Source organism: Eleutherodactylus coqui, chromosome 1, assembly GCF_035609145.1.
Source record: "Eleutherodactylus coqui strain aEleCoq1 chromosome 1, aEleCoq1.hap1, whole genome shotgun sequence".
Classification (NCBI taxonomy): Eukaryota; Metazoa; Chordata; class Amphibia; order Anura; family Eleutherodactylidae; genus Eleutherodactylus; species Eleutherodactylus coqui.
Window position 1 is genome coordinate 524,732,527 of NC_089837.1, and position 21,663 is coordinate 524,754,189.

At 46.3% G+C, this 21,663-nt stretch overlaps 1 protein-coding gene across 7 annotated transcripts; it reads left to right on the plus strand.

The window, feature by feature from the left end:
- Positions 1-7,034: 7,034 nt before the first annotated feature.
- Positions 7,035-17,035, plus strand: LOC136589581 (P2Y purinoceptor 2-like). Of its 7 annotated transcripts, none has more exons than XM_066588317.1 (3): positions 7,035-7,115; positions 14,062-14,141; positions 16,008-17,035. In XM_066588317.1, exon 3 carries the CDS (start codon positions 16,025-16,027, stop codon positions 16,949-16,951), a length of 927 nt encoding a protein of 308 aa, XP_066444414.1. In that variant the 5' UTR covers positions 7,035-7,115; positions 14,062-14,141; positions 16,008-16,024; the 3' UTR covers positions 16,952-17,035. The 7 variants fall into 7 exon arrangements, with proteins under 7 accessions (XP_066444414.1, XP_066444409.1, XP_066444408.1 ...); XM_066588312.1 differs by having other exon boundaries at positions 7,051-7,204; XM_066588311.1 differs by lacking the exon at positions 7,035-7,115 and adding an exon at positions 8,159-8,407.
- The last annotated feature ends 4,628 nt before the right edge of the window (positions 17,036-21,663 follow it).

The following is a 21,663-nucleotide window of genomic DNA, read 5'->3' on the forward strand; positions in this document are numbered from 1 at the left end:
TTCTTGGAGACGGGGTGACCAGAGAACTGCAGTTCTGGCATGTTGTATTTTGTTTCCTGACGGCGTCCACCATGCAGGGTAAATAATGCGTTACTTTGATAAATCGGCCTCGGCGATACCAAATATGCTTTTTTGGATTTTTTTTTTGTGTTCCTAATATGGGAAATGTTTTTTTTTATACTTTAAATACCTTTAATTTTTTCTAATAATTAATAAAACTTTTTAAAGCTCTTTTTAGTCCCCATCGGAGACTTGAACTTGCAATCATTTGATCACTCATACAGTATAATGCAATACCTCAGTGTTACATTATACTAGATTCTGATAGGCATGTCTTGATAGGCATCTATATATATATAAAGGGGAAAGCCCTCACTGACTGACTGACTGACTGGCCACTAATTCTCTAACTTCCCGGTGTCATACAAACATGAAATTTGGCACAGCCATTCTTTAGGTCCTATATAGGAAAAGTAAAGGGGTCACAACATGATTATTCAATGCCAAGTGTAAAAGTATTGGCACCCCAATGTAATGTAATTCTTGATGTCGTACAAACATGAAATTTGGCAGGAACATTCTTTAGGCCCTAAATGGGAAAAATATAAGGGGTCACAACTAGAGATGAGCGAACGTACTTGGTAAGGCCGATTTCGCAATCGAGCACCGCGATTTTCGAGTACTTCACTACTCGGGTGAAAAGTACTCGGGGGCGCTGTGGGTGAGCGGGGGGTTGCAGAGGGGAGTGGGGGGGAGAGGGAGAGAGCTCCCACCTGTTCTGCACTGCTACCCCCCGCTCCACCACGCCACGCCCTGCCCCCCGGCGACCCCCGAATCTTTTCACCCGAGTAGTGAAGTACTCGAAAATCGCGGTGCTCGATTGCGAAATCGGCCTTACCGAGTACGTTCGCTCATCTCTAGTCACAACTTGATTATTCAATGCTAATTGCAAAAGTTTATGCGCCCCTATGTAATGCAACTTCATGGTGTCGTACAAACATGAAATTTGGCACGAGTACTCTTTAGGTCCTAAATGAGGAGATTGGGAGGGGTTGCACATTCTGCAGAGGGACATCGGTACATGCAGCCTGAGGAGAATCTAACGCTCCTCTATGTGTATACATATTTTATTACTTGGTTACTCTAAAGTAACCTTGACTTCATAAAATTTTCCGTGCGAACAACACGTAAACACCTGTTACAAATTAACTCGGCGAGGCCAGGTATATCAGCTAGTTCATTCATAAATGTATGTCTTGGGGCATCATGTGGTTAAAGTGACCCTCTGAGCCTGGAGAAATAAATATGGCCGAACTGCTTCCCTGACTACCTGATACACACAGCGCATAGTAGTCTAAGACGATCTGATTGGCCAGCACTACTCAGATGGACAGCACTAGTTAGTCGGAGCAGGTGTAGGGTCTCCTGCATGCTGCGCTTTATTTCTCTTGCGTATCGATACACAGTGTCCACACGCCGCTGTGCATGGAACACTCCTTCCACACATGCGTGATACGTGGTGAAACCGCGGTCGTGGACATGAGCGCTGACACTGAGCATTAGTAGGCATCACTGGTCTATCAGGCAGTCAGCGATGTGGTGAGCCCCGGCCCTGAGGGGCGCTGTAAATATGTAATTGATGCTTCCCACTAATGTCTGAAGACTCCTGCACGTAATACTTGAATGACGGAGCAGCCTAGTGGTCATCAGCGGTACTGCAGTGTCCTTAGATTTATTTTCTGAGCTATTTGATTTGTATAGTCAGCCCATGAGCCCATGTCCTGTAGGTGCGGCATTGTTGTCAGGCGTGGACTGGCCTAAAGGTGAACAGGTGACTTCCCCCGGTGGGCCTTATACTTACCTCCACCGTTGTCCCCCCGCTGCTGCTGTCAATTGAGCGGCGCTGCTAACTAGTCTGTGGCGGCTTCCAGTGCTCACACCAAGGGAACGACAGGGAACGACTTATGGGCCCCCCAAGGCTCCTGGGCCCGGGTGCAACCGCATCCCATGCACCCTCTATAGTTACGCCTCTGGTGAAGCCCCGGCTTTCCAATGGGTTCCTTCACATTCGCAATGTTTTCTCTGAAGCTATGTTGCGAGAAGAAAAATCACGGCATGCTTAACCCCTTAATGACGCGACCCTTTTTTTTCCCATTTTTGTTTTTTCCTCCCCCCTTTTAAAAAATCGTAAGTCCTTTATTTACCCATCGCTGTCGCTGTCTGGGGGCTCGTGTTTTGTGGGACGACTTGTAGTTTTCAATGGTTCTATTTAATGTACTGAGAAACTTAAAAAAAAATTCTAAGTGGAGTAAAATAAAAAAAAGAACGACATTCAGCCATCTTTCTTGTTTCTACGGCGCATAAAGTGCCACAGAAATGACCTGATAACTTCATTCTACGGGTCGGTACGATTATTACGATACCAAACCTATATATATATATTTTTTTTTTTTTGCTGTACTACTTTTATTTTTCAAAGACATTTCATTTTTAAAAATTATTTTCTGCCACCATCTTTTGCGCGCAATAACGTTTTTATTTTTCCGTCTATGTAGTTGTGTGAGGGCTCATTTTTTGTGGGACGTCCTGTAGTTTCCGTTGGTACCATTTTGGAATACATACGACTTTTTGATCGCTTTTTATTGCATTTTTTTCTTAGAGACAGGGTGACCAAAAAAGTGCATTTCTAGCGTTATTTTTTTTTGACGACTTTTAGTATGCGGGGTAAATAATGTGTTACTTTGATAGATCGGACTTTTACGGACGCAGCGATACCAAATATGGATTTTTGTTTTACGATTTCGATTCTTTTATTATAAATATGACAAACGGGGGGATTTAAACCTTTATTCCTTTTTTTTCTTACAATTAGTAAAACTTTACTGATTTTGTGTTTAATTATTATTTTTAGTCCCCAGAGGGGAGCGTCAGCTGTGGATGTGCAGCTGATTTTGAGTCAAAATTCGCACAAATGATGTCTTGAATGTGGAAATGCTGTGGAATTTGACGCTGAATTTTCAGTTGTGGAGCTCCATGTAAATGAACCCTCAGGACTCCTCCCCACTGGCGATGGGTTTTCTAGCGATGCAAGAGTGAGGGAAATTGAGGAGAATGAAACCAATGATTTTCAATGGTTTCATTCTCATTTGCGATGTGTTCACTCAAGGCTCGCAGCGATACAAAAAAAGCTGCAAGAAGACCGCGCAACAGCCTTAGAATCCCTCATATCAAGGAAAGGGAGGGGGCGGAGCTACAGGGGATCTCTTGGGCAAACCCTGAGAAAGCCCTCTAGCCGTGCCCCCTATCTCTCCAAGTATGGGGAGATATGTAGGAGATCCCCAGTAACTCCACCCCCTCTCTCTCCTCGCTGTGGGGGATTCCAAGGCTGTTGCGCAATCTTCTCCCATTGATTTCAGCGGGGCCGCATTGAAAACAATGGGCGATATCGCATCCTTTTTGTATCGCTGTGAGCCTTGAGTGAAGACATCGCAGATGAGAATGAAGCCATTGAGAATCATTGGTTTCAGAATCCTGCATTTTCTCTCACTCTCGCATCACTAGAAAACCTATCGCCAGTGGGTGCAAGCCCTTAAACTGACACCCCCAGCGGGTCACCAACTGTCAGCCCATAAGCTTAGCTTATAGCACACGTGTCATACAAGGCCCGCAGACTGAATGCAGCCCATCGCCTCATCTTATGTGCAGCAACATAACAGGCATTCCGCTCACCCAGCCTGCAGTCTGTGACCGCTGAACTCTCCCCCCTGGTGTCTGCGTCTGCTGTCCTGTACTCAGGGGAGAGGTCAGCGGTCAGACTCTGCACGGCAGCCGGACCGGAGCTTGTAGTGATGCTGCCTGTTCAGAGGCCAATAGGGGAATTACTATTACTACTGGAGCTACTATGGGGTCACTAGTACTACCGGGGCTACTATGGGTTTACTAGTACTACTGGGGCTACTATGGGGTAACATATTTACTACTAGGATCACTATGGGGGTCACTATTACTACTGGGGCTACTATGGGGGTCACTATTACTGCTGGGATTACTATGGGGGGCACTATTACTTCTGGTGTCACTATTAACAGTGGAGCCTCTATGGGGGTAACACTTACTACTTCTGTGGTCAGTATGGGGGTTACTTTTACTACTGGAGCCACTTTGGAGGTAACTATTACTATTGGAGACACTTTGGAGGTAACTACCACTACTGGAACTAGTATAGGGGTCAAAATTACTGCTGGGACAACTATGGGGATCACTTATTACTATTGAGGTCACTATGGGGGTTACTATTACTACTGGAACCCACTATGGGGTCACTATTATTACTGAGGTCACTATAGGGGTCATTATTACTACTGGGGATACTATAGGGGTAACTATTACTACTGGAGCCACTATGAGGGTCACTATTACTACTTCAGCTACTATGGGAGTCACTAGTACTACTGGGGTCACTATGAGTGTCAATGTTAGTACTGGGACTACTATAAGGGTCACTATTAATACTGGGGTCACTATGGGGGTCTCTATTACTACTGTAAACACTATTGGGTCATTACTACTACCGTAGACTCTATGGGGGTCACTTACCACTACTGTGGTCACTGAAGCAACTATGGAGGTAACTATTACTACTGTAGACACTATGGGGTTACTTACCACTACTGTGGTCACTATGGGGGTCAATATTACCACTAAAGCGACTATAGAGGTAAGTATTACTACTGGAGCCACTATGGCAGTAACCAGTACTACTGGAGCTAGTATGGGGGGGGGGGGTCACTATTACTACTGGGGTCACTATAGGGGTCAAAATTACTACTGGGACTACAATGGAGATCACTTATTATTACTGGGATCACTATGGGGGTTACTATTACTACTGGAGCCACTTGGGGGGGGGGGTATTACTACTGGAGTCACTATCGTGGTCACTATTACTACTGGGCTTACTATGGAGTTCATTATAACACTGGGGTCACTAGGGGGGTTAATATTACAAATGGAGCCCCTATGGGGGTCCCTAGTACTACTGGGGTCACTATCAGTGTCACTATTACTACTGGGGTCACTATCAGTGTCACTATTACTACTGGGGTGACTATCAGTGTCACTATTACTACTGGAGTCACTATCAGTGTCACTATTACTACTGGAGCTAATATGGGGGATCACTATTACTACTGAGGTCACTATTACTATACAGCCATAGGGCTTATTTACACGAGCGTATATCGGCCGGCATACGCTTCCATCTGAGCAGAATCCCCCCTTCACTGGCTCTCTAAGCTCCGCTCAGCCTCGCCCACTCCCATTGCTGGCAAAGGATAAGGGGTGCCCACTCACATTGCTGGCTACAGACAAGAGGTGCCCACTCCTATTGCAAACTGCCCGAAGGGGAGGAGAGAGGCAGAGAGCCAGTGAGGGGGAGAGAAGGGAGGGACTCCTCAGATGGAAGCGTATATCGGCCGGCCGTGAAAACACCAGTCACTATACGCTCGTGTAAATAAGCCCTTCGAATTACAATTGGCCCCTTGAAGGCACCCAGAATGCTGATGTGGCCCTCGGTGACTTTGACGCCCCTAGTTTATAGGTAATATTAGGGGACAGGTTCCCTTTAAGGCGGATGTTGCTCACAAACTATCATGACATTCTGTTTCATTGCAAGTCGGTACGGTTCTCACACTGAATACTGCCGTAAGTACAATGCACATACACCAAGTACTGCTTAGATGGAAGCCGATATCGGCCGGCCATGAAAACGACGGACATAAATGCCGTGTAAATAAGCCCTTCACTACATTTTTTCTTCCAGATGGGGGTGACCAAAAAAAGCGCAGTTCTGGACCTGCGTATTTTTTTTCTGTCCGTATTCGTCATGTGAGATAAATAATACATTGTTTTGATAGGTCGGACTTTGATGGATGCAGCGACACCAAATGTGTTTTTTTTAGATATATTCTGTCGAAAATATTTAGTTTTCTTTAAAAAACACCTTTTACTACCTTTTAATTATTACTTAATAAAAGTCTTTCAAACTCATTATCTTATTTCCCAGAGGGGACTTGAACTTGTGATTGTTTGATCGCTGCTGCAGTATAATGTGATACTATAGTATTACATTATACCACATTCTCACAGCCAGTCTATCAAGCCACACCACAGGCGATCAGCCATGGTAGTCCTGGGAGCCTTCAGAAGGCCTCCGGCTGCCATGGCAACTGAAGGCACCTCATTGCGTCGGGGGGCGTTCGGGATCCTGGAATATCGCTTGGGGCATTTAAATGCCGCTGCCAGAATTAAAAGCAGTGTTCAAAGAGTTAACAGCCAAAATCAGCGTTCATGCTCATCATGGCTCAAAGAGAGCGGCACCCGCGTTATATGGAGGGCGATCGGCTGCCGATCTCGCTCTATACAAACCCCGCCCTGCATGCTGTGACTGTACGTCCTGGGGCATTAAGGGGTTAAACTGCTGCTCACCTGCCAAACCGCACGGACATTAAAAGTCAGTTTAAAAACTGCTGGTTTACGATAAAACTGCATTTCGGCGCAGTTTTCGGCCACGCTGTGGTTGTTACGTGTGGCCTCACCTCTGGAATCCCCCTCGTCGGGTGGATGGGGGTCCTCCAAAGCTCCCCTGCCGTGTCCCCTATGTACGTCCGTGTAGACGCCTTTCCATTGATGTGTACGGAGAATGTGTGGCCGGGAATTTGTGATCGGGGATCAGGTAACATTTGGGTATAGCCGTACAGGGGCCCCGGGGTGATTTTTACTGGAGGGCCCTATCACCCCACACTCACACTGATGGTTGACCAGAATGTCCTCTATATAGTCACGAACACCCCCCCCTACCCGGGCTCCGCTTGATGGGAATATCACGCCCCCTTTCCCGCTAATTACCCCCCTGGGGTGCAGTAAGGTTCCCACCAATAAGCAGGCAAGTGATATCAATAAGCAGACAAGTGATACTTTGTATCTGTCATCTCCATCCCGGAGCGGCTTGTAATGTATTTATAGGCTCCGTTCCACCAGCCGAATCGCAGTCCGCATTGCGCTCCGGAGTCACATACTCATAGAAGGTGGAGCTCCGTGATTCACCCTGATCAGAGGTAAATCATCTACTTCTGTTTACACAGAGCTGCAAAACCTTGTCTGGGAAAGTTCACGAAGCTGGAAATCTGGAGCAGCAGGATGGAAGGTAAGTGTCCGAAACGCGTCGCCAATCATATACGGCACCGCCGATCATATACTGTCACCTATATATCCCCTATATGACTCTTCTCTGTGCTCTGCAGCTCATTTCACACACTAATGCAGCCCAATAAGGTCCTTTCTTGTAACGACCGGATACAGATGTAGCAATAAATCATACAGTAATTACCCACAATGTAACAATGGGAATGAAGGACAAATCCAGCTCTGCTACATCGGAAAGACTGAGCAGGTATATCTGCACACCTGGTTTGATCCCCTGTACCATGGACATTTTGTTTGCGGGGGATGAAGAATAAAACTTCTGTCACCCAGTGGATCAAATCGCAGATTGAGATCAAGTCGTGACAAACTCAGCTCTGCTGCATCTGACAAACTCAGCCCTATTAGTTTTACAAATGTGTCCCTGCTGAGCCTGACCAACTCTGCTCAATCTACCAAATCAGTTCTGCAATAGTCGCCACATCCGATAAACGTAGTTCTGTAACGGCTGACGAACTCAGCTCTGCTGCATGCAACAAGTTCAGCTCTGCTTATTTTACTTTATCTCTGCTGCATCTGACCAACTCGATTCTGCAACAGTTGCCAAACTCATCCTTAAGCACGTCACAAACTTAGTTCTACTACATCTAATACACTCAATTCTGCTACATCTGACAAACAACAGTTCTTCAACAGCTGCAAACTCTGCTCTGCTTATTCTGATTAATTTGCGTCTGACCCATTCAATTCTGCAACAGATGACAAACTCAGATCTGCTACATCTGACAAACACGATTCTAGAATAACTGTTAACCGCTGAACTGGCTTGTGAAATGACTGACAGTTTTGCAACCTCTGAGAAACACAATTCTACAACAGCTGACAAACACAACCATACTACAGCCTACAAAATCAGCTCTGCTACATCCACAAAGTCCACTGCATCCCTAGCGCTTCCCCTTATTTCTGGTGCAGTAACACAGAACCGATTTCCTGTCCTGCCTTTGACAAGGCTGGTAATATATCAACATAGCAGAGTAATCAGTGTGGATGTAGCAGAGCTGAGTGATCGATGTAGAAGGATGGCACAGATAGGGGCGGTGATGGAAACCACTGAGTGCTGCGAGGCCACAAACAATTACTCTTCTGTGTCCCATCAGGAAAGTCTTTCTTTGGTTTCATCACCTTGTAATGACAACCTCAGCAGGTAAGTAGCCGATGAGTGAAAGTTGTATACTGGCAGCCGGCTGCAGCCTCCATGACGGTCGCTGTATGTACGGTGGAGGGGGGGTAAGCGACCTTTCCCACGGGCCGCCCGACGCCCCGCAGGCCCCGCTAAATTCTGCACCACAATCCACCGGCGAGCTGCGGATTTTGATGCGGATTTGAGAATGGTTTGTACTCCGGCTGCGGATTTAGCTGCGTCCTGCGGCGTAATTCCGTCCGTGTTTTCGGTCCCCAGCGCTTCTGCCGTCTCATCCGGCTGCACCGCCGGTTGTGTAATAGCGGAGAGAACAGGTTATTAATTCACAGGAGTTTCAAAACAGGCGACTGACAAACACAGCGCAGACTGAGAGCGGCCGCGCCACCCGAAAGACGAGTACAGCTGGGGACCCGACGTGTGCCATACTATCTGCTGAACCGATGTATCTAATGCCGTGTGTGATACTGTCTGGTGAACCGATGTATCTAATGCCGTGTGTGATACTGTCTGGTGAGCTGTGTATCCAATCCTATCCTGTGTGATACTGTCTGGTGAGCCATGTATCTAATCCTATCCTGTGTGATACTGTCTGCTGAGCCGTGTATCTAATCCTATCCTGTGTGATACTGTCTGCTGAGCTGTGTATCTAATCCTATCCTGTGTGATACTGTCTGCTGAGCTATGTATCTAATCCTATCCTGTGTGATACTATCTGCTGAGCTGTGTATCTAATCCTATCCTGTGTGATACTGTCTGCTGAGCCGCTGTATCTAATCCTATCATGTGTGATACTGTCTGCTGAGTTGTGTATCTAATCCTATCCTGTGTGATACTGTCTGCTGAGCCGTGTATCTAATCCTATCATGTGTGATACTGCCTGCTGAGCCGTGTATCTAATCCTATCATGTGTGATACTGTCTGCTGAGCCGTGTATCTAATCCTATCCTGTGTGATACTGTCTGCTGAGCCATGTGTCTAATCCTATCCTGTGTGATACTGTCTGCTGAGTTGTGTATCTAATCCTATCCTGTGTGATACTGTCTGCTAAGCCGTGTATCTAATCCTATCATGTGTGATACTGCCTGCTGAGCCGTGTATCTAATCCTATCATGTGTGATACTGTCTGCTAAACTGTATATCTAATCCTACCCTGTGTGATACTGCCTGCTGAGCCGTGTATCTAACCCTACAATGTGTGATACTGTCTGCTGAGCTGTGTATCTAATCCTATCCTGTGTGATACTGTCTGCTGAGCTGTGTATCTAATCCTATCCTGTGTGATACTGTCTGCTGAGCTGTGTATCTAATCCTATCCTGTGTGATACTGTCTGCTGAGCTGTGTATCTAATCCTATCCTGTGTGATACTGTCTGCTGAGCTGCTGTATCTAATCCTATCCTGTGTGATGCTATCTGCTGAGTTGTGTATCTAATCCTATCATGTGTGATACTGTCTGCTGAGCCGATGTATCTAACCCTACAATGTGTGATACTGTCTGCTGAGCTGTGTATCTAATCCTATCATGTGTGATACTGTCTGCTGAGCCGATGTATCTAACCCTACAATGTGTGATACTGTCTGCTAAGCCGCTGTATCTAATCCTATCCTGTGTGATACTGTCTGCTGAGCTGCTGTATCTAATCCTATCCTGTGTGACACTATCTGCTGAGTTGTGTATCTAATCCTATCCTGTGTGATACTATCTGCTGAGTTGTGTATCTAATCCTATCCTGTGTGATACTGTCTGCTGAGCCGTGTATCTAATCCTATCCTGTGTGACACTATCTGCTGAGTTGTGTATCTAACCCTACAATGTGTGATACTGTCTGCTGAGCCATGTATCTAATCCTATCCTGTGTGATACTGTCTGCTGAGCCGTGTATCTAATCCTATCATGTGTGATACTGCCTGCTGAGCCGTGTATCTAATCCTATCCTGTGTGATACTGTCTGCTGAGCCATGTATCTAATCCTATCCTGTGTGATACTGTCTGCTGAGCCGTGTATCTAATCCTATACTGTGTGATACTGTCTGCTGAGCCGTGTATCTAATCCTATCCTGTGTGATACTGTCTGCTGAGCCATGTATCTAATCCTATCCTGTGTGATACTGTCTGCTGAGCCGTGTATCTAATCCTATCATGTGTGATACTGCCTGCTGAGCCGTGTATCTAATCCTATCCTGTGTGATACTGTCTGCTGAGCCATGTATCTAATCCTATCCTGTGTGATACTGTCTGCTGAGCCGTGTATCTAATCCTATACTGTGTGATACTGTCTGCTGAGCCGTGTATCTAATCCTATCCTGTGTGATACTGTCTGCTGAGCCGTGTATCTAATCCTATCCTGTGTGATACTGTCTGCTGAGCCGTGTATCTAATCCTATCCTGTGTGATACTGCCTGCTGAGCCGTGTATCTAATCCTATCCTGTGTAATACTGTCTGCTGAGCCGCTGTATCTAATCCTATCCTGTGTGATACTGTCTGCTGAGCTGTGTATCTAATCCTATCCTGTGTGATACTGTCTGCTGAGCCGTTGTATATGAGACTAATGAAGTATCATCCAACCGCCCCCTCCCCCTCTGTAATATACGTGGTTCCGCTCGTAGATATATTCTGGGATTGCCGGTTATGTAATGCATACGGCGTCCGCTTCCCCATCTACACTTATTTACGAGGCGCCCCCGCTGCCCGCTACCTCACACCCTACCATAATGGGGCTATTAACCCTCTTACCTTGCGGGACACCGCTGCGCTGTGTACACATGGGGGCGCCCTCTGACTACTATCTGTACAGTAATGTAATAATTGGCAGGTGGACGGCATCAGCCTGCAGGGAATGGCGCACAAGGCATGATGACAGCCGCTGACATGTGTAGTAACCGCGGGTGTGGAGCGATACTGAGTGAGCAGAACTGGAAGCATGCGGCGGCGCGGACTTACGCTGAATTCCAGGGCGGATCTTAATTATAGAATGACATGAACTTTAATGATACAGTAACGATCCGTAATACAGGAATATTAAATGACTCGTGGCGCGCTAATAGGCGGTTACACAAGATCTCCCAACCCGTCAGGCATTCTCACTGCGATGAATGGAGCGACAGCGTGCGCGGTCAACCGTGTATTCAGGGGTACACTGCCCCCCCTCCCTTTCTCTGGTTCCAGCGGTCGCATCGCACCAATCAAAAAGTTATCCCCTATCCTGGTAATAAATCTTAAGAAAAGCCCTTTAACCCTTTCCAGCCCTGAGTGGGAAGCAGTTTCTGCAATACAAAGTGGCGTTATGCCCTATGGATGGCGCATGCTTAGCTTCTGCGCCTGTGCCATCCACAGCGGGAGCCGGCTGTGACTGATGGCCAGCCTTCAGCTGCAACAGAGGGGATCAGTGCGAACACCACTTTCCCGCTGTTAACCCCTTAAATGCCACAATCAATGTTTATCGCGGCGTGTAAAGTGCTCCCAGAGGGGGGGGGGGGCACTCCTGCTGTGATGTCATCGGCCATCCACCATGTAATCACGGAGGGCCCATAGATCGTCATGGCCTCCAGATGTCAGACAACAGCGTCCAGATCTGCCTATTGCCTATGATTGCTAACAATATGATGATGCATTGCAGTACAGAAGTACTGCAGTGTGATATCAATGCGGCCATAGGATTTTATGTCTCTATAGGGACATCAAAAAAGACAATGAAAACGGTAAAAAAGCCCTAAATTAGTGAATGAAAAAACTTTTTGCGCACTTTTTCTCTTCACTGTTGATAAAAGAATTAAAAAACATATTTGGTATCGCCGCATCCTTAACGCACCTTTTATCCTGCACAAAAACAAGAAAAACGGAGGCAAAATGCTTTTTTTTGTTCAATTTGCCTCCCAAAAATGCTAAAAATACAAAAGCTGTCTGCACCCCAAAATGGTATCAATAAAACTACAGTTTGTTATGTAAAAACACGCTCACACAGAGCCCATCGGTGGGAACATGAAGAAGTCATAGGACTTGCAGCGATGCAAAAACAAGCCCTCATACGGCCACATCGGCAGAGAAATGAAACATGTATGGCTTTTGAAAAGTGGAGCTGAAAATCCCCAAATCACCATTGTGTCCTAAGGTCCAAAATAAGCCGCGTCACTAAGGGGTTAACGTGGATGACTCACATTGTACATATTTAAAACGTTTCACTAATGATACATTCACTACATTCTCACAGGGAAATCAATGTCCTTTTCCTTCTGAATGGCTGTAACTTCTGTTCTAAAGCAACACAACATGAACATTGTTAAACATTCTTAAGATTATTTCATACACTACCTTTAACCCTTTACAGTCCAATTTTGGATTCAAGGTTTCCTAGGAGGCTTTCTCTTTCTGTCATTTTACAATGGCGCCATCTGCTGGCTAGAGCCAGTTCTGCAGTATATGACATGCTGGAGAGGACCCCGACAACAGAGCGGCCAGTAATATACAGTAAGAATACCCTGCTGGACGTCTTCCAACATCAAAGCTATACAGGCTTCAATTAGAATGTTGGAAGACGTCAGAGTGTGGATTGGAAAGGGTTAACCTTAATATAAATTATATGTTGCTATTAATACATTTATGAGAATTCTAATAAGGTTCATAACCTTTGTTGAAATGTGAATGGCAGCTTATGGGACGGTTGCATGTTTGTATTCACATAGGACATGATTATATCCGTAGCTGCCTATAAGGTCTGGATTCATGGGGTACCGCCATGGGTTCACACCAACCCCATCAGCACTTTTTCTTTTATTGCCTAGTAGGAGATACACAATGTATTACATCTTAGTTCTTTGCAGAGCAGCTGATATTTCGTGATGTAAAGATTAATCTGTTTATACAAAAAGAAGACAATCAGATCATGTGGCGCTTCTACGGCCTACAATATACAAATCCGGGCTGGTTGGTAAAAGTCATGCTTGTTTCGCAGTATGTGAACTGCAGTGTAGGACTCTGATCCGTGGATTATGGAAACTCAGGAATGTTTAGGTTGTGTCAATTCAGGGCACTTAAACAGGTTTTTAACATCATGAGGGTTTTCTAAGGTAAGGAATGCTGTAGAAAATATAAAATAGCCATTACTCACCCTCTTAATTTGCCTCCAGTCCAGCATCAGCAGCCCAGACCCCTCCAATACGTTCTCTGCTGGTATAGGAAGTGATTTTGTCATGGTCATGGCCCACCAATCCGTGCCCTTAGCGGTCACTTGTCTTTCCTGCACACATGACCACTAAGGCTAGTGATCGGCTGCAATCAACAACTAGTGTGATGTAAGTGCTTCTTGTATCAGTGGGGTATGGAGGAGATCAGATCTGAGACAATGTGAATGGGTAGTTAATGGCTATTTTATATTTTCTTTACACCATCCCCTACCCTGGGGCACTTTTTTAAATGTTGGAAAACCCCTTTAAGCGCTTGTCCTGAATTAGAAATACATTGTAGTTTTCATAAACAGACAGTGCTACACCTATATGGGGGTTGTGTCTGGTATTGCAGTTCAGCTCAATTGAAGAGTATGGAGCTGAGTTGTAATACCAAACACAACCTGTAGACAAGGGTGGTGCTGTTTCTACAATAAATAGTCAGAAAATGTATGGCTGTAAAATCATCTAACACGTCTTCTTCTCTGCCTGATCAGGTCTGCAACTATGCTGACAAGATGGAAGCAATCAAACTACTGCTCTCCAATTCTACCCCATCTGATAAAGTGATATAAAGGTGAGTGTCTGAAGTCAGGTCTACTCCCTCCAAAGGGAAAATACCTTTATTAACCCTTTGCAATCCAATTTTGGATTCAGGGTTTCCTAGGCGGCTTTTTCTTTCTGCCATTATACAATGCCGCCATCGGCTGGCTAGAGCCAGTACTGCGATATGGGACATGCTGGAGAGTCCCCTGACAATAGAGCGGCCAGTAAGAATACCCTGCTGGATGTCTTCCGACATCGGAGCTGTACAGCCTTAAATCAGAATGTCTTTAGACGTCAGACAGTGGATTGGAAAGGGTTATATTGTTGTGCAGCAAGTGGTTAACGAAAGGGGAGGTTGTGGGGTCCAAACACACCCCACAACTAATAACCAAATGTCATGATGCTACGTCCTCTGGTCTATTAACCAAGTGACTCTGCTTAAATTTGTGATGAAATTGGCGCACTATTTATAGAGCTTCCTGATGTCTTTGGGATGCCAAGATGCCATAAATAGGAAGGATTGTCGGAAACGCATGTGTGCAGTCAGATCAGGGCAACGCTGGTCACACACATTGGACCACTTGGTCGAGAACGTTTGGCTAGCAGCTATCTCATCACCCCATATAAACTTGCTTACTCAGCTGAGTTTATGAGGTTTTGGTTTTATTCAACCAGTCTGATCCTTCTTAAAGGGGTTGTACCACAATTGACTTTTATTACCTGTCCAAAGAATAGAGGATAAAAATCTGATTGGTAGGGGTCTCACCACTGATAATGGGGGTCCCATGTCTCCCTCTTCTCATGATGGATTTCATTTCAATGGAGCCTATGGAAATGGTCGATCACAAGCACTCAGTAGTCGCAGTGGGTATGAATGGAGTGGCACGGTGCAGTGAACTCACAGTGAGAGGGGAACACTGGACGCTCGTTGTTGAGATTGATGTGGGGGATCAGCAGTGGGACTCCACATATCAGACTTTCACCATTTAATCTATGGATAAGGGTTTACATGGGATGACCTGTTGGATGCAGATGCCTAACAGGTCGTCTCAGCCATAACCGTTCCCGAGGGTGAGCGGGCAAGAGGTCATTGTAGCCCGCTCACCTCGATTCACAGTAAACAGACAGTCATTCATAAATAATTGACTCCCTGTTTACGCAGTCTGATCGTCATTTCGTTTTCTGAATGCATCAACTGAATGACAGATGAGAAACAAACACATTCATTAATGACCCCTGAGCTTCTGGTCTTGGTGCAGAATCACGAGAGAGAGGAAATCGGGAGCAGTGAAGCCGATGGTTATCCCAGCATCCCTTTCTAATGCTTTGGGTACATTCAGATCATGCACCAAGACCAATAATGTCCCCCCAGTGTGACTGATGAAGAAGCTCAACCCCAAACGTGTTTTACTACTGGTTTTAATTGTATGAATAGGAGAAGTCGGGTTCTTCATCACATTATCTGAGACGTTCTCTCTGGAGTGTTGCGCCAATGCACTGTTGGTTTAGGTTCCCCTATACAAGCCAACCACCATCTGGTAGGTTCACCTCATTGGCAGCACCCCCCACTATATTGCCTAGTTAACCATCCTAAGGCTGTGGCCCAAGGCTCCCACCTGGGACTCAGACCTCTGTCACAGCTTTGGTTTGCTCCACACCTCCTTCTTGGGTCTTCATCTAGCTATAAGTGATTATTTCCTTGTCACTAAGTGGCAGAACGCAATAATCATTTGGAAAGTTGTATTACTCATCTGAGGAGAGGGACATACAAGACACCATTCGTTGGCTGATCAGGAGCCCGGTGGGGGTTGAGTGCTGTGCCCCAGGTATTGGCCTTTTTGTAAGACTCTTTGACATGTACTTGTTCTATAACTTCCTTCTCCATTTCCTCTTGCAGTCACTTGTCCTTGATCCATGGATGACAGTTCTGAAAATGATAACTTGACCTACAGATGTATCTTTGAAGAGGACTTCAAGTATATCCTCCTTCCCGTGGCTTATGGAATCGTATTCGTCTTCGGTTTCATCCTCAATGTCATCGCCCTCTACATCTTTATATTTCGGATTCGACCGTGGAAAGTGGTCAACATTTTCATGTTCAACCTGGCGCTATCGGACTTCTTGTATGTCTTGTCCTTGCCATTGTTGGCGTATTATTACTCCAAAGCCAATGACTGGCCCTTCAGTGAGGTCTTGTGTAAGATTGTCCGTTTCCTCTTCTACACCAGCCTATACTGCAGCATCCTCTTCTTACTTTGTATCAGTATTTACCGATTCCTGGCCGTATGCTACCCCTTGCACTTCCCACTTTGGGGCCCTATCCGTTACGCAAGGATAGCCTCAGTGTGCATCTGGGTTGTCGTGATTGTCATGCAATCCCCCACCTTTTATTTTGTTTCTACCAGTATGAGCGGTAGCAGCACCGTGTGCCATGACACCTCCAACGTTGATCTTTTTGACCAGTTTGTCGCCTACAGCACCGTCAACTTGGTCTTGCTCTTCTGCTTGCCCTTCACCACGCTCATTGTATGCAATTGTTACATGATTTACGTTCTTGTCAAGCCAACGGCGAGCTCTACTCAGACCTCCAGGTCCAAGAGGAAGTCCATCAAGATGATCATCACAGTCATGTTGGTCTTCATCATATGTTTCTTACCATTTCATGTCACCAGGACTTTGTATTACTACTACCGTAAAGTGGACCTTGCGCCATGTTATATTTTGAATATGGTTAACGCCGCCTACAAGTCAACGAGACCATTGGCCAGCGTCAACAGCTGCATCGACCCAATTTTGTACTTTATGGTTTGGAGGTTCAGGTTAAGGCCAAGCAGCTCTTAAAATGGGTGGGAGCTATCTACGAACTGATGTAATGTTATTATATATTGCTATTGTTATTATATAAAGTGCTTTATTATGCTTGTAGTATATGTATCATGATTGTCCAAGAACCTGACGAATTGTAGATGGCATGGACCATTGGGCATTGCAGAGTATTGGTAGTGTAACGGTAGGGAACATCGAACTGCAGGGGAGCAGAATTAACCTCAGGCTCCAGACTCTGGGTGTGACCGTTACTTATAGCTACACCCCTACTTACCACCATATTAATAGCCTTGAAGAGTCCCTAAGACTTTGCAGTTGATGACCTCCCCAAAAATGCCACTCACTTAGATGATTTTTCTGGCAATCTATCAATTGAGACTCCTTCCGTCGTCTACAGGATAATCCAGAAATTCCAGATTCTAGTATCTCGCAGTTGATCAATGATCTAAGATCAGAGGGCAGGATCTTGCTTGATCACTTCCTTCACCTTGTAGTTGTGTACTGAGACAGTCTTGGTTATTGTATTATATTGCCTCAGGAAAGATGATGAGACATTGGAGCCATACCTAGACTTTCCTTCACCTGTGTAAATATTCAGTGTGCCCTCCTTCCTCTTTGCATGTACATTTCGATCTTAAAGGGGTTGTCCAGTTACAAACTATTGATGGCCCATCTTTAGGAGACACTATCAATAGTAGATTGGCAGGCGTTGGCCCCCTCTAATATACTGTTTGACACGTTTATGCACTGATTTGTGCATGAAGCAAGTAGCTGCGTTCTTACTGCAGTGGCCAGCATTGGTATTGCAGGCACATTGAAACGTATGGTAACTTGACCTGCAATACCAAACCTGGCCACTGCAGTGGTAATGGAGCTGTCTGCTTCTTGCAGACATGCACAAACACACTGACCCAGTAAACAGTTGATATGGGAGGGATCTTGGGGTTTGGATAGGTCACCAATACTTTTACAACTGGACAACACTTTTAACTAAATTTGTACCCCTTTGGAAATCTATAGACACTGAACTAGACCTGAAAATTAATTCAGATTCCACACCACGCCCCGTACAATACTTCAGGCCACAGACTTAACCCTAAAATGAATTCAGATCAGACCCTTAAAGGGGTTGTACCACAATTACAATTTCCCCTATCAGCAGGGATCTCAGCAGTGAGACCCCACCAATCAGCAAGGATCTCAGCAGTGAGACCCCACCAATCAGCAAGGATCTCAGCAGTGAGATTCTACCAATCAGCAAGGATCTCAGCAGTGAGACTCCACCAATCAGCAAGGATCTCAGCAGTGAGACTCCACCAATCAGCAAGGATCTCAGCGGTGAGACCCCCACCAATCAGCAAGGATCTCAGCGGTGAGACCCCACCAATCAGCAAGGATCTCAGCGTTGAGACCCCACCAATCAGCAAGGATCTCAGCGGTGAGACCCCCACCAATCCGCATGTTATCTCCCATCCGATGAGTATTCTGACGATTGGGAATAACTTGCAATTGTGGTACAACCCCATTAAATTAAAGAAACCCTCTAGCATCACGGGTTTGTTCTGACATTGGAGGGAGAGGCCATATTCCCCGGTGCCGCCCTTACTCCCGTTGTGGCCGCTGAGTTACTTGTTCCTGGGGCTCTTCTTCATTCCTCGAAGATGTCTGCGATGATTCTTTGACTAGGGGCTTATTCCGACGTGCGTATATCGGACGGGTTTTCATGCCTAGCCGAAATACGCTGTCTCTTTTTTTTGCAGGGGGAGGAGACGGGGCATGAGCAGTGCATGAGCTCCCGACCCCTCTCCACCCTCTCCACCCTCTCTTCGCCCCTCCCCACTATTTGCAATGGGAGGGGGTGGGAAAAATGTTAAAAATGTGTGTGAAAATTGCAGTTTTCCGATTAAGATATCGGTTCCATTTCTCGGACCAGCGCTGCACTCGCTCGTGTAAATGCAGCCTGAGCCGCTGCACGCTGAGTGCCGGGGGTATATTGGTGGTCTAAGATATTACACACTGCTCCGATTGGCCAGCGTTGCTCATGTGAGCAGTTACATAGCTGCTTGCCGCATTTGGCTACCAGAGCTGTGGCCATCTTAAAAGAATAAGGAGGGGCCCCTAGTGCCAGGGGGCCAAGGAGGAAGCAACAGGTAGAAGAACACTCTTGACTTGTTTCAGTTTTAGCATCAGGCTTGTCAGGCTCCATTCGCACGTGACTTTTTCTGTTGCGACTTTCACTTGCGGCTGTTCCACGATTAAAAGCTACATAAATTAAGCAAGCTGTTTTTTTTTTTCAAACTGCATATAATGTTAAAAACCGTATGCAGTTTTTAACAACACATGCATTTTTTTAAACCGCATGTGTTGCTTTAATGCAGTTTTTAGTTGCAGTTGAAAACTGTAAGGGGTTAACAGCGGTGATCGGTGTGCTCATGGATCCCTGCTGTTGCAATGGGAGGCCAGCTGTCAGACGCAGCTGGCTTCCACTCTGGGATGGCGCGGGATCACTTCTCAACCCGCACCATTCATAGGACGTAAGTTTACGTCTTTTTGCATTAACCCCTTGAGTGGCGGGTTTCTTACCCCCCTGTCAGACCCACCAGGGCAGGTTCTTTAACCCCTTGAGTGGCGGGTTTCTTACCCCCCTGTCAGACCCACCAGGGCAGGTTCTTTAACCCCTTGAGTGGCGGGTTTCTTACCCCCCTGTTAGACCCACCAGGGCAGGTTCTTTAACCCCTTGAGTGGCGGGTTTCTTACCCCCCTGTCAGACCCACCAGGGCAGGTTCTTTAACCCCTTCAGTGGCGGGTTTCTTACCCCCCTGTCAGACCCACCAGGGCAGGTTCTTTAACCCCTTCAGTGGCGGGTTTCTTACCCCCCTGTCAGACCCACCAGGGCAGGTTCTTTAACCCCTTCAGTGGTGGGTTTCTTACCCCCCCTGTCAGACCCACCAGGGCAGGTTCTTTAACCCCTAGAGTGGTGGGTTTCTTACCCCCCTGTCAGACCCACCAGGGCAGGTTCTTTAACCGCTTGAGTGGCGGGTTTCTTACCTCCCTGTCAGACCCACCAGGGCAGGTTCTTTAACACCTTGAGTGGCGGGTTTCTTACCTCCCTGTCAGACCCACCAGGGCAGGTTCTTTAACCCCTTCAGCGGCGGGTTTCTTACCCCCCTGTCAGACCCACCAGGGCAGGTTCTTTAACCGCTTGAGTGGCGGGTTTCTTACCCCCTTTTAAACCCACCAGGGCAGGTTCTTTAACACCTTGAGTGGCGGGTTTCTTACCCCCCTGTCAGACCCACCAGGGCAGGTTCTTTAACCCCTTGAGTGGCGGGTTTCTTACCTCCCTGTCAGACCCACCAGGGCAGGTTCTTTAACCCCTTCAGCGGCGGGTTTCTTACTCCCCTGTCAGACCCACCAGGGCAGGTTCTTTAACCCCTTCAGCGGCGGGTTTCTTACTCCCCTGTCAGACCCACCAGGGCAGCTTCTTTAACCCCTTCAGTGGCGGGTTTCTTACCACCCTGTCATACCCACCAGGGCAGGTTCTTTGACCCCTTCAGTGGCGGGTTTCTTACCCCCCTGTCAGACCCACCAGGGCAGGTTCTTTAACCCCTTTAGCGGCGGGTTTCTTACCCCCCTGTCAGACCCACCAGGGCAGGTTCTTTAACCCCTTCAGTGGCGAGTTTCTTACCCCCCTGTCAGACCCACCAGGGCAGGTTCTTTAACCCCTTCAGCGGCGGGTTTCTTACCCCCCTGTCAGACCCACTAGGGCAGGTTCTTTAACCCCTTCAGTGGCGGGTTTCTTACCCCCCTGTCAGACCCACCAGGGCAGGTTCTTTAACCCCTTCAGCGGCGGGTTTCTTACCCCCCTGTCAGACCCACCAGGGCAGGTTCTTTAACCCCTTCAGCGGCGGGTTTCTTACCCCCCTGTCAGACCCACCAGGGCAGGTTCTTTAACCCCTTCAGTGGCGGGTTTCTTACCCCTCTGTCAGACCCACCAGGGCAGGTTCTTTAACCCCTTCAGCGGCGGGTTTCTTACCCCCCTGTCAGACCCACCAGGGCAGGTTTTTTAAATGGGCCAATTATTTAATTTCAACTAATTTTGCAGTAGCGTTCCAAGAGCCATAACTTTTTCATTTCTCCATTGACATGGCCATATGAGGGCTTGTTTTTTGCGGGACAAGTTGTGTTTTTCATGGCATCATTTTTGGGTATATATAATGGATTTCATAACTTTTGTAAAAAAAATTTGTAGGAGGATTAGGGGGAAAAAAAGAAATTCTGCCATTTGTTTTTTGGATTTCACTTTTACAGCGTTCAGCGTGCAGAATAAATAGTGTGATAACGATATTCTCTGAGTCACACGATTCCGGCGATACCGAGTTTATACAGTTTTTTTATGTTTTGCTATTTTTGTACATTTTAAACATTTTTTTTCTTAAAGGTTTGCTTTTGTATCGCCCCGGTCCAAGAGCCGTATTAATGTTATTTTCCATTGCCAGAGCTCTAGAAAGCTGTGTTTATTGCGGGATGAACTCCAGTCTTCATTTATCAAATTTTTAGGAACATGTAAAATTTTGATCACTTTTATTCCATTTTTTCTAGGGGCAAGACTAACAAAATCTGTAATTCTGGTATGTTTTTTATTTTTATTTTTCCCTGCATTCTCTGAGCAGTATAAATAATGTATTAAAGTAATTCTACGGCTGGATTCAGACGACCGTATATCGGCT

What these genes read in the sequence shown, in the direction of transcription:
- LOC136589581 (XM_066588317.1), top strand. Translation starts at nt 16,025, where the DNA reads ATGGATGACAGTTCTGAAAATGATAACTTGACCTACAGATGTATCTTT.